At 40.3% G+C, this 18,271-nt stretch overlaps 1 protein-coding gene across 1 annotated transcript in view; it reads left to right on the forward strand.

Moving 5' to 3' along the window:
• ZDHHC17 (zinc finger DHHC-type palmitoyltransferase 17) overlaps nt 1-18,271 on the forward strand; it is a 96,188-nt gene that overhangs the window by 32,539 nt on the left and 45,378 nt on the right. The window contains exons 4-5 of the mRNA XM_061124924.1: nt 16,135-16,212; nt 16,791-16,935. Of these exons, the coding sequence (XP_060980907.1) occupies nt 16,135-16,212; nt 16,791-16,935 (223 nt within the window). The remainder of the gene's footprint in view (nt 1-16,134; nt 16,213-16,790; nt 16,936-18,271) is intronic.

An 18,271-nucleotide genomic window follows, 5' to 3' on the forward strand; every position in this document is an offset into this window, starting at 1 on the left:
GTAAGCTTAATTTCTTACAATACATAGTCTAGCAAGTTACTTTCCTAAAACAAACATAATTGTGAGTAAATACCATTTTCAATAGCAAGTAGTATTCATAGCCTCAAGATTTTTACTTTTGAGTCTAGAATTACACCCTACTTTAAAGCTAAAGCATATTACTATTTCATGGATGCTAGCAGAAGATACATGATTCTGGTAGAGACAAAGGCCTTTATTATTCACAGTATAGCAAATAGCATGAGCATCTTATTTTCATAGCTCCCTCTTGCTCCAAAGGTTCTGTGGGAGCAGCTTGATATGGTCCATATGGATGTAGCACACACAGTGGATATTCATTGCTTTTTTTTTTTTTAAAGCAGTATTTAAGATTTATTTTGCTGTATAACAAGAAAGTATATTTATTTCTTCTTTACTCAGAAAATAGAAATATGAAACATTGATACTAATTCAAAATTGCATCTCTTTCAGATATTCCAGTTTGATCATTGATCATACATTGACTTTGTAGATCATATATAGATGTAATGTTTTCAGTTTGGAAAGTCTAGGTGTGACTACAGGGTCTGTAACAAAACAAATGAAATGCAACTAAATATGACAAAAAGACAAAGATAAGCCAGCTGTTAGAAAGCTTGAGTCAGGATATTAGAAAAATATTCTAGTAACTTAATTTTTTTAGGTATAAATTGTATTTATTTATTTAACTTTACTTGTTTTTAATTGAAGGATAATTACAATGCTGTGTTGGTTTCTCCATGTATCACCATGAATCAGCCACAGGTATACATACGCCCCTCCCTCTTGAGCCTGCGTCCCACCTCACGCCCCATCCCGCCCCTCTGGGTTGTCACCGAGCTCCCTGAGTCACACAGCAGACCCCACTGGCCATCTGTTTGCATATGGCGGTGTACCTGTCTCCATGCTGCTCTCTGTCCCACCGTCCTCCCCCCCCCCAACGTCCACAAGTCTGCCTCTGTGTGTGTCCATTGCTGCCCTGCAGATAGGTTCAGCAGTACAATATTTCTAGATCGGATATATGTGCATTAATATATGATGTTTGTTTTTTTCTTTCCGACTGACTTCACTATGTATAATAGACTCTCAGTTCATCCACCTCATGAGCACTGACTCAAATGTGTTCCTTTTATGGCTGAGTGATATTCCATTGTGTATGTGTACCACAGCTTCTGTATCCATTCATCTGTCAGGAGACATCTAGGTTGCTTCCATGTCCTAGCTATTGTACATAGTGCTGCAGTGGACAATGGGATACATGTGTCTTTTTCAGGTACGGTTTCCTCAGGGTAAGTGCCCAGTAGTGAGATTGTTATGTCAATCCCGGCAATAAAACTAGGAATAACTAGTTTAAACACCATACTGTTTTCCATAGTGGAGCTATCAATGTACATTTTTACCGGCAGTGCAAGAAGGTTCCCTTTTCTCCACACTCCCTCCAGCATTTATTGTTTGCAGATTTTTTAATGATGGCCATTTTGACTGATAGGCGATACCTCATTATAGTTTTGATTTTCATTTCTCTAATAATGAGCAGTGTTGTGCATCTTTTCATGTGTTTATTAGCCATTTGTATTTCCTCTTTGGAGAAATGTCTGTTGAGGTCTCTTTCCCACTTTTTGATTGGAACGTTTGTTTTTCTGGTATTGAGTTGCGTGAGCTGCTTGTGTATTTTGGAAATTAATCCTTTGTCAGTTGTTTCATTTTACTGTTATTTTCTCCCATTCTCAGGGTTGTTTTTTCACCTTGTTTATACTTTCCTTTGCTGTGCAAAAGCTTTTAAATGTAATTAGATTATACTTGTTTATTTTTGTTTTTATTTCTGTTCCTCTAGGAGGTGGGTCATAGAGGATCTTACTGTGATTTATGTCATACAGTGTTCTGCCTGTGTTTTCCTCTAAGAGTTTTATAGTTTCTGGTCTTACATTTAGGTCTTTAATACATTTTGAGTGTATCTTTGTGTGTGCTGTTAGGAAGTGTTCTGATTTCATTCTTTTACACGTAGCTGTCCAGTTTTCCCATCACCACTCACTGAAGATAGTTTTCTCCATTGTATATTCTTGCCTCTTTTGTCAAAGATAAGGTGCCTGTAGTTGTGTAGATTATCTCTGGGCGTCCTATTTTGTTCCATTGGTCTATGTTTCTATTTTTGCGCCAGTACCATACTATTGTGATGACTGTAGCTTTGTCGTGTAGTCTGCAGTCGGAACAGTTGATTCCTCCAGCTCCGTTCTTCTTTTTCAAGATTGCTTTGGCTATTTGGGGTCTTTTGTGTTTCCATACGAACTGTGAAATTTTTTGTTCTAGTTCTGTGAAAAATGCCTCTTGTAATTTGATAGGGATTTCATTGAATCTGTAGATTGCTTTTGGTAGTGTAATCATTTTCACAGTATTGATTCTTTCAACCCAGGAACGTGGAATCTCTCTCCATCTGTTTATGTTGTCCTTGATTTCTTTCATCAGGTAGGTTTATTCTTAGGGTTTTTTTTTGTTATTGTTGTTATTGTTGTTGCAGTGGTAATTGGGATTGATTCCTTGATTTCTCTTTCTGATTTTTAGTTGTTAATGTATAGGAATGCTAGTGATTTCTGTGTATTGATTTTGTATCATGTGACTTTACTACAGCTAATTAGCTCTATTAGTTTTCTGATAGTATCTTTAGGGTTTTCTGTGTATAGTATCATGTCATCTGCGAACAGGGAATCCAATCTGGATTCTTTTTATTTCTTTTCTGATGGCCATGGCTTGGACTTCCAAAACTATGTTGAATCATAGTGGCAAGAGTGGGCACTCTTTTTCTTCCTTATCTTAGATGAAATGCTTTCAGTTTTTTACCATTGAAAATGTTTGCTGTGGGTTTATCATTTGTGGCCTTTATTATGTTGAGGTAGGTTCCCTCTATGGCTGTTGTTTTTAGAGAAAGTTTTTATCATAAATGGGCACTGAATTTTGTCAAAAGCTTTTTCTGCATCTATTGAGATTATCATATGGTTTTTGTCTTTCAGTTTATTGATATGGTGTATCACATTGATTGATTTGTGTATATTGAATCCTTGCATCCCTTGGATAAACCCAGCTTGGTCATGGTGTATGATCTTTTTAATGTGTTGTTGGATTCTGTTTGCTAGAATTTCACTGAGGATTTTTGCATTTGTGTTCATCAGTGATACTGGCCTGTAATTTTCTTTGTTTGTCATATCTTTATCTGTTTTGGTATCAGGGTGATGGTGGCCTTGTAGAATAAATTTGGAAGTGTTCCTGCCTCTGCAGTTTTTTGGAAGAGCTTGAGAAGCATAAGCATTAGGTCTTCTCTAAATGTTTGATAGAATTTGCCTTTGAAACCATCTGGCCCTAGACTTTTGTTTTTTTTTTAGAGATTTTTTACCACAGTTTTGATTTTTATTTCCTTTTGTTTAGCTTGTTCATAGTTTCAATATCTTCCTGGTTCAGTCTTGGAAGATTGAACTTTTCTAAGAATCTGTGCATTTCTTCTAGGTTGTCCATTTTATTGGCATGTTGCTCTTATGATCTTTTGTAGTTCTGCACTGTCTGTTGTAACCTCTCCTCCTTCATTTTTAATTTTGTTGATTTGATTCTTCTCCCTTTTTTTCTTGATGAGTAGGGCTAATGGCTTGTCAGTTTTGTTTATCTTCTTAAAGAACCAGCTTTCAGTTGTTTTGGTTTTTACTATTGTTTCCTTCACTTCTTTTTCATTTATTTCTGCTCTCATCTTTGTGGTTTCTTTTCTTCTGCTAACTTTAAGGGTTTTTGTTCTTCCTTTCCTAGTTGTTTTATCTGTAAAGTGAGGTTGTCTATTGGGTATTTTTGTTTCCTGAGGTGGGATTGTATTGCTATAAACTTACCTCTTAGAACTGGTTTTGCTGCATCCCATAGGTTTTGAGTTGTGTTTTCATTGTCATTTGTTTGTAGGAATTTTTTTTTTTCCCTAGGAATTTTTTTATTTCCCTTTTTATTTCTTCAGTAATCTGTTGGTTATTTAGAAACATATTGTTTAACCTCCATGTGTTTGTGTTTTTTTAAGTTTTTTTTCCTGTAATTGATATCTAGTCACATAGCATTGTGGTCAGAGAAGATGCTTGGTACAATTTCAGTTGTCTTAAATTTACTTAGGCTTGACTTGTGACCCAAGATGTGGTTTATCCTAGAGAATGTTCCATGTACGCTTGAGAAGAAAGTGGTATTCTTCTACATTTGGATGGAATGTCCTGAAGATATCAATAAGGTCTCTCTGGTCTAATGTGTCATTTAAGATTTGTGTTTCCTTATTAATTTGCTGTTTTGATGATCTGTCTATTGGTATAAGTGGGTGTTAAAGTCTCCTACTATTACTATATTACTGTCAGTTTCCCCTTTTATGTCTGTTAGTGTTTGCTTCACGTATTGAGGTGCTCTGGTGTTGTGTGCATATATATTTACAATTGTTACGTCTTCCTCTTGGATTGATCCCTTGATCGTTATGTAGTGTCCTTCGTTGTCTTGTTATATTTTTATTTGTCTCTTTTGTCAGATATGAGGATTGCTGCTCTGGCTTTCTTTTGATTTCCATTTGCATGGAATATCTTTTTCCATCTTCTTACTTTCAGCCTATATGTATCTCTAGCTCTGAAGTGGGTCTCTTAAAAGCAGCATTATATATAGATCTTGTTTTTGTATCCACTCAGCCAGTCTATGTCTTTTGGTTGAAGCATTTAATCCATTTACATTCAAAGTAATTATCGATATATGTCTTCCTTTTGACATTTTCTTGTTTTCGATTTGTTTTTGTGGCCTTTCCTTCTCTTGTGTTTCCTGCCTGCAGAAGTTCCCTTAACATTTTCTGTAAAGCTGGTTTGGTGTTGCTAAATCCTCAGCTCTTGCTTTTGTGTAAAGCCTTTGACTTCTCCATCAGTTTAGAATGAGATCCTTGCCAGGTAGAGTGATCTTGGTTGTAGATTTTTCCCTTTCAGTACTTGAAATATATCCTGCCTTTCCCTTGACCTGCAGAGTTTCTGCAAAGATCAGCTATTAATAGTATGAAAATGAAATTGTATTTCCTTCATGTGTTACTTTTCCCTTGCTGCTTTTAGATTTCTTTCTTTGTGTTTAATCTTTGTTAGATTGATTAGTATGTGTCTTGACATGTTTCTCTTTGGGTTTATTCTGTTTTGGGGGGACTCTGCTTCTTGGATTTGATCAACTATTTTCTTTTCCATGCTAGGGAAGTTTTTAACTTATAATCTCTTCAGTTTTCTCAGATCCTTTCTTTTTCCTTCTTCTTCTGGGACCCCTATAATGTGAATGTTGGTGTGTTTAATATTATCACAGAGGTTTTGGAGACTGTCCTCAATCCTTTTCATCCTTTTTTCTTTATTCTGCTCTTCAGTCGTTATTTCCAGTATTCTGCCTTCCAGCTCATTTATCTGTTCTTCTGCCTGTTACTCTGCTATTGATTCCTTTTAGAGTGTTTTTAATGGCATTAACTGTGTTGTTTCTTTCTGGTTATTCTTTATTTCCTCTAGGTCTTTGTTAAATGTGTTAATTGATTCTTGGATTTTCTCCATTCTGTTTTCAAGGTTTTGGACCATCTTGACTATTACTCTGAATTCTTTTTCAGGTAGTTTGCCTATTTCCTCTTCCTTTGTTTGGTATTGTAAGTCTGTAACTTGTTGCTTCTTTTTAACTTGTTGCTTCCCTTGTGCAGTATTTCTCTTTTCATTTTTTTCTAACTTACTGTGTTTGAGGTCTCCTTTTCGCAGGCTTTAGGGTCGTCTTCCTTCTTCCTTTTGGTTTCTGCCCGTGGTGGGTTAGGGTGGTCCAGTTGTTTGCGTAGGCTGTGGGTTAGGAGGCCTGGTCTCTGTGTTCTGGTCGGAGGAGGTCAGCTTTTCTCCCTCTGATGAGCAGGGCTGTGTGAGGTGGTATGTTTTGGGGGTCTGTGGGAAGCCTGTCTGCCGATGATGGAGTTTGTGTTTTTGTCTTGTTTGTGGTTTGGGGGAGATGTCCTGTGCTGGGTGCTGCTGGACCTGGGATACAGGTGGAGACCTTTGTGGCAGTTCTCACAAATTAGCACTCTTGGGGCTAGGAGCTCTCTGGCAGTCTAGGGTCTTGGACTCAGAGGTCCCATTCCAGAGGCTCAAGCCTGATCCTGGTTGGGGAACCAAGATTGCACAAGTTGTTTGTTATGGCATGAAAGGGGATTAAAACAAAAGACAAAACAAGAAACAAAGGGAAAACCCCAGGCAAAGGTAAACACAAAATCAGACAAATAAAAGCAAAGACAAGGAACATACACATACACACACATACAATTAAAACAGCCAGAGGAAAAGGAAGTAGAAGAGAGTAACCTGCTGAGCAAAGGAAATAAAAAATGATATTGACCAGTTACGAACAACTAAAACACACCAGAAAACAAGACCAAAGCAGAGTGTCAGCTGGGGAATAAACAAAGAAAACAAAGCAAACTAACAAACATGGTGAAATAAAGAAAGGAGGAAAAGAAAACACCCACAGAGCCAGAAACGGCCAATGAGTAGGTTCAGTTCAGTCTAGTCACTCAGTCCTGGCTGACTTTGCAACCCCATGAACTGCAGTACCCCTGGCTTCCCTGTCCATCACCAACTCCCAGAGTTTACTCAAACTCGTGTCCATTGAGTTGGTGATGCCATCCAGGCATCTCATCCTCTGTCATCCCCTTCTCCTCCCGCCTTCAGTCATTCCCAGCTTCAGGGTCTTTTCACATGAGTTAGTTCTTCCTATCAGGTGGCCAAAATATTTAAGATTCAGCTCCAGCATCAGTCCTTCCAATGAATATTCAGGAATGATTTCCTGTAGGATGTACTGGTTGGATCTCCTTGCTCTCCAAGGGACCCACAAGAGTCTTCTCCAACACCACAGTTTAAAAGCATCAATTCTTTGGTGCTCAGCTTTCTTTATAGTCCAGCTCTCACATCCATACATGACTACTGGAAAAACCATAGCTTAGACTAGACAGACCTTAGTTGGCAAAGTAATATCTCTCATTTTTAACATGCTGTCTCGGTTGGCCATAACTTTTCTTCCAAGGAGTAAGCATCCTTTAATTTCATGGGTGCAGTCACCATCTGCAGTGATTTTGGAGCCCAAGAAAATAAAGTCTGTCACTTTCCCTTGTTTCCCCATCTATTTGCCATGAAGTGATGGGACCAGATGCCATGATCTTAGTTTTCTGAATGTTGAGTTTTAAGACAACTTTTTCACTCTCATCTTTCACTTTCATCAAGAGGCTCTTTAGTTCTTCTTTGCTTTCTGCCATAAGGGTGGTGTCATCTGTATTCTGAGGTTATTGATATTTCTCCTGGCAATCTTGATTCCAGCTTGTGCTTCATCCAGCCCAGTGTTTCTCATGATGTACTCTGCATATAAGTTAAATAAGCATGGTGACAATATACAGCCTTGATGTACTCCTTTCTGGATTTGGAACCAGTCTGTTGTTCCATGTCCAGTTCTAACTGTTGCTTCTTGATCTGCATACAGATTTCTCAGGAGGCAGGTCAGGTAATCTGGTATTCCCATCTCTTGAAGAATTTTCCACAGTTTATTGTGACCCACACAGTCAGAGGCTTTGGCATAGTCAATAAAGCAGGAGTAGAGGTTTTTCTGGAACTCTCTTGCTTTTTCGATGATCCATTGGATGTTGGCAATTTGATCTCTGGTTCCTCTGCCTTTTCTAAATCCAGCTTGAACATCTGGAAGTTCACAGTTCACATACTGTTGAAGCCTGACTTGGAGAATTTTGAGTATTACTTTGCTAGCGTGTGAGATGAGTGCAATTGTGCAGTAGTTTGAGCATTCTTTGGCATTGCCTTTCTTTGAGATTGGAATGAAAACTGACCTTTTCCAGTCCTGTGGCCACTGCTGAGTTTTCCAAATTTGTTGGCATATTGAGTTCAGCACTTTCACAGCATCATCTTTTAGGATTTGAAATAGCTCAACTGGAATTCCATCACCTCCGCTAGCTTTGCTCATAGTGATGCTTCCTAAGGCCCACTTGACTTCGGACTCCAGGATGTCTGGCTCTGGTGAGTGATCACACCATTGTGGTCATCTGGGTCGTGAAGATCTTTTTTGCTTATTAGTTCTTCTGTGTATTCTTGCCACCTTTTCTTAGTATCTTCTGCTCTGTCAGATCCATACCATTTCTGTCCTTTTTTGAGCCCATCCTTGCATGAAATGTTCCCTTGGTATCTCTAATTTTCTTGAAGAGATCTCTAATCTTTCCCATTCTATTGTTTTCCTCTATTTCTTTACATTGATCGCTGAGGAAGGCTTTATCTCTCCTGGCTATTCTTTGGAACTCTGCATTCCAATGGGAATATCTTTCCTATTCTCCTTTGCTTTTCGGCTTCTCTTCTTTTCAGAGCTATTTGTAAGGCCTCCTCAGGCAACCACTTTGCCTTTTTGCATTTCTTTTTCTTGGGGATGGTCTTGATCCCTACTTCCTGCACAGTGTCAGAAACCTCCATCCGTAGTTCTTCAGGCACTCTATCAGATCTAATCCTTTGAATCTATTTGTCACTTCCACTGTATAATCTAAGGGATTTAATTTAGGTCATACCTGAATGGTCTAGTGGTTTCCCTACATTCTTCAATTAAGTCTCAATTTGGCAATAAGTTCATGATTCGAAATAAAAGTATGATTAAAATAAAAAACTTCTCAAAAGCTTAAATAGATTTAATAATAAATCAACAATCATAGCAACAGAGAAAAAAAAATCCAGAACTACCAAACGCATCAAAATATAAGAAGAATCGTGTTTTTTCTGATCTCAGCTGTCAGCGTCCTTCCCCTTGCTGTGAGTCACAGTCCACATCCACCTCCTTAGGTTGCTTTCCAACACTAGGCTTTCGCTGTACCTGCTGCGGGACAGCTCAGACTCTCATTGGCCCTACTTGTGCGTGTTGTTGCCTCCGCTGTCCCCAGCTGCCAGGGCTGGGTGGTTTTCTTCTGTGGGGACTCTCATTATCCGTTTGTGTAGCCCATGGACCCAGAGTCTGCTTGTTGACCCTGTGGATTTAAGCCGCAGCGTGTACGGCTGGTGAAGTGCTTTTGCCAGTCCCCCTTGGCTGCACTGCCTCTGGGGTCCAGTTGTGTCTCTAGCCCCACTCTGCCTGTGGGCCATCCGCAGACGCTTGCTCCTGAGACTGCCCTCTGGGCCTTGGGTCTGCTCTGCGAGGACTGGGCGTGGAGGCGGGGCAGCTGCTTGGCTTGCAGCGCCAGGCATGAGGGGACCTGGCGGCCCTGAGCACAGGAGGCACGGCACTGCTGGGGTTTTCCTAGCCTCGGGCAGCTCTGCCGCGCAGGGACCAGGCGAGGAGGCGGGCCGGCTGCGTGGGCAGTGGGAACCCTGGCAGCCCCAGGAGGCAGGGACACTGGTGTCCTCAGGCACGGGCGCTGTGGTACTTGCTGGTAGTGGTGGTGTCAGTCGCTCAGTCGTGTCTGACTCTGCGACCCCGTGGACTATAGCCCGCCAGGCTCTTCTGTCCATGGGATTCTCCAGGCGAGAATACTGGAGTGGGTACCCATTCCCTTCTCCCGGGGATCATCCCAGCCAAGAGACTGAACCCAGGCCTCCTGCACTGCAGGCAGATTCTTTACCATCTGAATCACCAGGAAGGCCCTATTAGTCTTTTTTGTGGCTTCTGACAGCTGTTGTTCAAAGAGTTTCACTGGCTCTTCCTTCTCTGTTGCTTGGCACAGCTGGTGCTCCAAAGACCCCCCCTAGCTGGGTTCCTTCTGTGTTGCTCAGCACAGCATGTGCTCAGAGTGCCCCCCTGGCTGGGATCCTTTTGTTTGCTCCACAGATCAGGCATTCAAAGATCCACCCTCTCTGGGGTCTTTCCCTGTTGGTCAGCCGCCAGCACAGGTGTGTGGGGAAAGAGAGGCTACAATGATGGCCCCACAGCCTGCACATGACTCAGCAGTACTGCCTTGCTTCCATGACTGCCCTGCTTTCCTCCAAAGGTATTCCCCTCTGTGATCTCCCTTATGCCCCCTCCAGCTGTCTCAGTGCAGTTGGCAACAGACCTCATCCTAGGATTGCTGTCCATTCCCCATACTCCAGTCTCAGCTGCCACCCATACCAGGAGACTTGCATCCTTGTCTGGGGCATGTAGGGCTGCTGAAGGATTGTCTATGTGGTTATTACTTCATTCACTGTCACAGATCAGCTGCTGCACTGTCCCATCAGCCTCAAATGCCTCCCCTCTGTCTGAAACAGTTGGTCTTACGTGGGGATCTGACCCCAACCCTTGGATGGAGGTCCAGTCCTGCTCACTCTCCTTTTTTCCCTTCATTCCTTCATCTTACTGAACTTTGTGTGGATCTGTATATTCCTTTCCAATGGTCAGGGACTCCTGTCGACATTCTGTGACATCTTGTGCATCGGAAGATGTATTCCTGGTGCACCTGTGGAGAGAGATGTACTCCCATGTCCACCTACTCCTCCACCATCTTCTCTCTCATCCCCCCCTTTTTTCCCCTAGTGTTATTATTTTTAATTTAGAGACTAACACAGAAAGCATGACTTTGTCAGCAACAATGTGATTACCAAGAATATAGATGCTTCCTTTTGGAAATAATTTCAAATGCAAATATCATTTGTTCAAATGTTGGCAGCAGATAAAGGACTTGTATCTGGAACACACACAGAATTTTCACAACTCATGGATAAGAGACAACCCCATTTAAAAATGGGCCAATGATTTTGAAGGTGTTTCTCAAAAGACAATTTACAAAAGGTCAGTAAACTCATGAAAAGTTGCTCAGCATCATTAGTTACCAAGGAAATGTAAAACTAAAACCATGGTTGGTACCACTTCACACCCACTAGGATGAGTATAATAAAAAAGATGGACAACAAGCCTCAGCAGGAATGTAGAAAAACTGGAATCTCAAGCATGGCTGATGAGAATGTAAAGAGGGCAGTCAGTTTGGAAAATACAACTTAGGAGCAATTATTTTACTTTATATGTATGCAGGAGAACTGAAAAGCTATGTCCACACAAAGTTTTTATGCAAATGTTCATAACAGTGTTCTCCATAATAGCCAAAAAGTGGAAGCACTGCAAATGTTCATCAGTGAATGGTGGATAAACAAAATGTGTTGTCTGCCCACATGATGGAATATTATTCATCTGTGACTGAAGCACGGACACACACTACCACATGGATAAACCTCGAGAACACGCTCAGTGAAATAAGCCCAACGCAGAGGTTGTTAGTGTGTGCTTCTGTTCATAAAAATCCAGAATAAGCAAACAAAAGCTACTGAAGGGGGACTGGTGACTGCCAGGGGCTGGGGGTGGCGAGGAAGGTAGAGAGAGACGCTCAGGATGATGGGAATTTTCTGGAACTGAATAGAGCTGGTGGGTAAGTACTGAACATCAGTGATCAGATTGTGGAAATAAAAGGCGGACTGCTCTTCCCGTGAGTCACTGTCGTCTTCATTCGTCAGGACAGCAGAGGACATCAGGCTCCACACTGAGCGAGTCAGGAGTCAGTGGGCTGAGCGATGGGGTCACATCTCAGACGCCCTGCGGGAGCAGGTCCTAGCAGTTAGGGCCGCTGGCGACACAGCAGGTGAAGCGATGTAGGTGCTGTGTCCCTGTGATGCCGTGTGAGAACAATAGGTTCTTCTTCAAACTCGCAGGGCACCAGACTGGCACCAAATTGTAGAATCTCATATTTTAACTCTGAGAGAGAGTGAAGGACAGGGAAGCCTGGTGCGCTGGAGTCATGGCATGGTCAAGACTCAGAGACAACTTAGTGACTGGACAAAGAACAACAGTCTCTTAACCTGAGAATCAGTCTAAAGCAGTTACAAAAGCGACCTTCTAGGAGTGAGTCACATTTCCCATGAACTAACTGGCTCAAACAAGCCAGATGACTGGTTTGGATGAAAGGTGATAGGCGGGAACAGATTCTTTGGAGGCTTCCTCTTCTCTGTCTGTGAAGCTCACCGGAGTTGGGTGTGACAGTGATGAGGAAGAACAAGGAGAGACCACTCCTCACCAGACTCCTGAGCGTATCAGTAATCAGCTATACGGGAAATACATGGAAATAAAAGTTGGCTGTTCTTCTGAATTGTTCAAATCAGTACTTGGGTATGCAGTTCCACAGTGTGTGCTTGGAGACGATCCTGTTGTCCCGGTACTTCCGCAGGATGTAGGCCTCCGCGCCTGGCGGGGGGGCTCCCGATGGCCCTCGTGCACAGTCCAGCTGTCTACCCAACCCTCCTCCCCATTACAGCATCCATGGACCAGTGTCTGCACCAGGCTGCAGTCCGTGGCTCCTCGGCTGCGCCCACATGATCAGTGCCCCCAGGCCTGGCTAGGCGTGCCCAGTGTGGCCGCGGGCCCCACCTGGGGACGGTCTGGGAGCGCCGGCCGGTGCCTGCGGGGGTGACCGCCTGGCAGCCAGGGCATGCGCACCAGTGTTGGAGTTGTGGATCCCGCCGCTGCTCTGCTTGCCGCGCGGTCTCTTGTCTGCTCCGCTCCCTCCTCTTCTCATTGCTTTTATGGTATGTAGGAAGCAAGGTTGCTTTTTGTTCCAGAGGGAGACATTACCTCATCCTCAAGGTTGCTTGATGCACACACAGCTCTGAGAAATGTCTTATGTGAAGAGTGGTTAGGACCTTGCAGTGTTCTCATGTACTCAGCAAGACATAGGGGAGCCCCAGAGACCAATGGAGAAGAGTCTTAAGTTCCATCAGGACGTGTTAAAGAAACTTACTGCAAGCAAAGTAGTTGGGTCACTTTCATGATGATAAGATTAAAGTAAGTATAATTTGGAAAGGAGGAGACCTTCACCTAACCTGGATTTCTCATATTTCTCATATTTTCAAGTGGAAGTCTTTGAACTGTTCCTGAAATTTTATCCAGATAGAATGAACTAGAAAGGTTTAGTGCCGGTTTTTGGCTTTAGCAGTCTCCTGTTATCTCAGGATTCTTCATTAACAACAGATAATAATGCTTATAGTCTCTGATTTCAGTTTGATTTCAAGTCAAGGTGTAACTAATGAGTATGGGGATTTGTTAAAAAACATGGAGCTTATAAATTCTGAGAACACTCTGTGTGTGTGGCTTACTCTTCTCTTAAAAACATGTAAGTTTTTATTCTTTATCCTCCACTTTGTGAAAGTTCACATCATTGTACATTGATATGGTCCTTTTATAGCTGTTGTACTTCGGGGAGATTTTTTAGTTTATCTTTTAATCCTTCTTTTGAATTTCTAATTTTATCTATTGCGCTTTCAATTTGAAGCATTCTTTGTTGATCTCTACCTCTCACCCCACTTTGAAAAAATGTTTTGTTCTTACGTCATGAGTATTATCTTTTAGTTTTTGGAGAATATTAATTATTTGTTGCTCAGTCACTCAGTCGTGTCCAGCTCCCTGCAACCCCAACTCTCTGTGGGCTGCAGCACGCCAGGCTTCCCTGTCCTTCACCAGCTCCCGGAGTTTGCTCAAACTCATGTCCATCGAGTCAGTGATGCCATTCAACCACCTCATCCTCTGTCGGCCCCTTCTCCTCCTGCCTTCAGTCTTTCCCAGCATTAGTACTCTCTTTTCAGGTTTTCTTCTCTGTATGTTGTTGATTTGGAGCTTCTGTTTATTTTGGTCTCCTTCCATATTTGAAGTTTTTTTCAATTATCTGATCCTGTTTGACCATTCATACTTAGGAGAAATAACAAAGCTGACTAGAAGTTGTGGAACGTATAGAGTTCACAACAGGAACCTCCCAAATGTCCCTTCAGCTTGTAAACTCTCGTTGCTACATTTTCAGTGGCTCCTGTGTTTCTGTGATGTAATTCCCTGAGTCCCTAAACTTCTCTGGTAAAGACGCACTGAATCACCTTTTGGCAAATTCTGAATGGCTGAGTGTTAAAATCAGCAGGAGCGTGAGAAGTGTCAGGGCACTAGTGTCAGTCTGATTTTAACAGACTTTGAGGTATCACCGTCATATTATTAAAAATTTGAATAGTCACATTTTAAGAACACATTGCACAGAGAAAACAAGTGTAGTCTTGTTGGCGGCTTGATCGCGTCCACGTCACTAAAATGCCTGTGTGCGTGTATGTTAGCCACTCAGTCACGTCCCAAGCTTCGCAGCTCCACGGACTGTAGCTCGCCAGGCTCCTCTGTCCATGGGATTCTCTAGACAAGACTTCTGGAGTGGGTTGCCATTTCCTCCTCCAGGAGATCTTCCTGACCCAGGGATCAAATCTGGGTCTTCTGTATTGCAGACAGATTCTTTACTGTCTGAGCCACCAGGAAAGCCCAGAATGCCTGTGGTGATGCTAAATAAATAATTACTTTCAGTGAGAATATAAGTTGGAAAACAACAATTTTTAGCAACTTATATTAACTTTGAACCACTGTTTCTGTTTACAGTCCAGATTCTTACCTTTTCCTTTTGTTGTAACTCTTACCTTTAATCCCTTAACCTTTCTAGGGTTTTAAAACATATTCTGGCTTGCTTCTCATTTAGTTTCTGAAGACACTGGGTTTTAGCTCTTTGCTTTTCCTCTTTCAGAGATGTGTTGCTATCTCTTGTTCACTGATACTCTCTTCTCAAACCTAGGGATCATTAGTACCTGCAAGTATATTTTTTGATAATAACCTTCTTATAGTATTGCAAGGAGGCTTAGGTTTAAAAGTAAGAATTATAAGATTTCAGAATTTTGGAGTTTTGAACTAAAATATTCAAGCTACAAAGAATAACAGATTATAAAAAGCTGGTGTTTTTTTTTTAAAAGTTTACAATGAAAAAGAAGTTATTCTTTAGAATGCAGGAAAAAAGTTCCCCCATCCTTGTGAAAACAAAGTTGTACTTTAGAACTTTGGAAATGACTCTTTGCCATAGTCCTAGCATGAATTTGAAATGTGAGTAAAAGTACCTCTCAGGGATACAGCTATATTAACTATAGAGAAGGCAATAAACTTGCTTTTAAAAAATTTCTTTCTAGTTGGAATTTTTAAGAAGATATTTCCTGTCAAAGCAGTTCTTTGGCAGTGCTGTACTTCTCTTTGGGCTCAAAAAAACCATTTTTCTTACTACACTGATGTCTGCTGAGTATCTCAAGAAGCAGTTTAGGAGTATTTGAATGTTTGTGTTCAGACTGTCTGAACTGAAAATTATTTTGGACTGAAAATATGTTAGTCTGGAAATACTTTTAAGTTACTTCAAACTGTTCTACATGATAGAGTGGAATTGGGCCCATCATTGCATAATGCCTTAAAAGCACCAACTTAGGCATACATAGAAGAAAATTTCTGAATCAAGCTCATAAATATGAATTTATTAAATGTGTAGAACTGAGCATTAAGAGTGAATGCATTAGTGGTCTAGAGCAGTAATTGCTTAGAACAGTTTAAAGAACCTCAGTAAAATACATATGTCAAATATTTGCCATCAAATGCCTTGAAATCATTTGTATTCAAGATTCATTGCATTAATCAGTTTGAAAGCAAGCATTATATAAACAACTAGGTCCTGTTCATTTCAGAGGATATCAAGATGTTATGACATTTAATTTAGTAAGCAATGAGGTTGCTCTTTCCTTTTAAAGCAACATAACTTTAAAAGCATCACAAATAAGGCATCATAAAGAACCTCTGTATTACACTTTACAGTTTAGAAAACTCCTTCACATACATTGTTTGATTTAATCTACAGTAATCTTGTGAGGAAGGTAAAACAGCTTCTACCCATGTCGAGTAGGTCTGGCCTACTCCACAACTGTTCCTCTTCCCAAAATTCTACCGGATCCTACTATAGGAACCAAATCTTGTGCCTCTTGGACTGCTTTCTTTTTTATATGATGGTTGTTTGGCTTTGCTATTCTTTTTTGTAATTACAAACATTGTTTTCCTTTTACTTCTGGAACAAACAGGACAGATATGTTTCATATAAAATTCTCCTAGTGTATTTTAAAAACTCACGGAAGACTGTTTATTGCCAGAGGCATAAACTAGCATGAGATCTAAAATAAAGAACATTTATTTCTTTATTTTTCATATAATTTCTTAAAGTTGAACTTGGAAATTGTCTTAATTATTTAAAATTTTGTTTTATAGATACTATATTTCGAAAGGTGCTATTGTGGATCAACTTGGAGGAGACCTAAATTCAACTCCATTGCACTGGGCCACAAGGTTTAAATTTACTTCTGGATTGTTTTCCTCTTTTAGCAGTCTATAACCGACTTTTTAAAAGAATGATGTGCTGAAATGCGTGGGAGAACTTGTTATGCTGATAGTTAATGTCAATAATGAACTCATTTATTGCTGTCCAGGGTTACTTGCATTGAAAGCAAAGTTTATTGTCTAAAGTGTCCTTTAGGAGTTAACCATGCTGATATCAATCCAGTTAATTATAAGTTGGGGTTAAACTTTGGAATACTTTTGCAGTCTATATGTGTTTACACTGAAAGAAGTGTCTAGTTCATGGGACAATTAAGGTCATACTGGAATAGGATTAATAGAATATAGTAACTATTTAATACATGTTTCAAGAAGTTATGAGTGTAAATTTTCAAAGACTTTTATACCAGTTAAGACTTAAGAACATAAAATCCTAAATGTGTTTTGACATATATCTATTTTAAAATAACATAAAATAAGGTTTTTCTAATCTTTTCTACCATTACCCTATTTGTTTTTAAAAGATCTTTCCACAGTTTCTTGTTTGAAATAACTTTATATATTTAAGTGTTTATTCTTTTATGTTTTAGACAAGGCCATCTATCTATGGTTGTGCAACTAATGAAATATGGTGCAGACCCTTCATTAATTGATGGAGAAGGATGTAGCTGTATTCATTTGGCTGCTCAGTTTGGACATACCTCAATTGTTGCTTATCTCATAGCAAAAGGACAGGTAAAAAAAAATCACAGTGGGGTAGATTTTAATCAAACTTTCTTCATGGTTTGAATACCTGTTATCATTGGTGTTAACAAGTGTAACAGTCTAGTGATATTAAAATAGTACTTTCTGACGAGTGAAGAGAGTAAATAAATGAGCTGTTTATTGTAGTTAACCTAAAAGTACAAAAACCAGTTATGACCCAGATAATGACCCATTAAGTTGGGTTTTTATTTCCAGTAGTGATAGACATGAATTTCAGAAAGTAAGGAGAAAATTTAGGTTGTCTGTTTTTCCCCCTTAATTACACCCTTTGAATATATTATCTGAATTCATTTAAACTGTTTTGAACATATTACTGGTTATTTTCTATATTAAGTCCCTCTCAAGGGGGATACATTCTTCACTCATTTTCTGTTTCCTATGTCTAAAATACTGCTTCTTACACATCAGAAGAATTCTTGTGATTTAAGTGGTTCTTCCTAATTACTCCTGAATATGTAGTGACTATAATCACATTAAATATTATCAGTTTATGTGTGCCATGATTTTCTAATAGCAAATGTATTTTGTTAAAAGTTATATCACTTAATTTTTCTTTCATGAGTTTTTTCTAGTTGTACTTACACGTTAGTTTTATAGTTAAGGATCTTATCATAAAAGTAAGATAAATGATTTTAATCAGTGTTGTTAAGATATAGTTGTTATTTTAATGTTCACATTAGATTTAGGACTTGAATACCATTTTGTGACTCCTTGGAGGTGTTTGCTGTTGGCAGTGCCAGTCAGTGATGACTGTGTGCTGTACGCTATTGCTAAGAAAAGGAGGCGGAGGCTGCTTAAGTTCATTGTTGAAAGGGGGAGTTTTATCATCTTTCGTTATGTTAAAGACTGCCCCCTAAATCTGATGGTTTTAGAACAGTACCCACCGTTATATTTCACAGTTCTCTGGGTTGACTAGGCTTGGCTGGGTGGTTCTTCCTGTGATGATGGCAGGGGAGACATATATGGGAGCTCCGCTGGGCTGGAGAATGTCTCACTTGCATACCTTGTATCTTGATAGGAATGGCCAAAAGGCTGGGCTCACTTGGGATACCTGTCTCTTTTTCTCCATGCAGTCCCAGAATTTCTCCTTCTCCACACCACCCCTCCATGCGCTCTCTCTAGCAGGGAAGCATGGTGGCGCAGAGCTCCCCAAAGAGCAAAAGCAGAAGCTGTCGGACTTTTTTAAAGGTTTTGAACCAGCATGGCAACATTTCTGCTCCATTCTGTCAATTAAACCAAGTAACAGGGCCAACCTATGTTCATTGTAGGAACACAAAGGTTTGCACACCCGGAGAGATGGTTTATT

This window comes from Dama dama, chromosome 3 (assembly GCF_033118175.1).
Source record: "Dama dama isolate Ldn47 chromosome 3, ASM3311817v1, whole genome shotgun sequence".
NCBI lineage: Eukaryota > Metazoa > Chordata > Mammalia > Artiodactyla > Cervidae > Dama > Dama dama.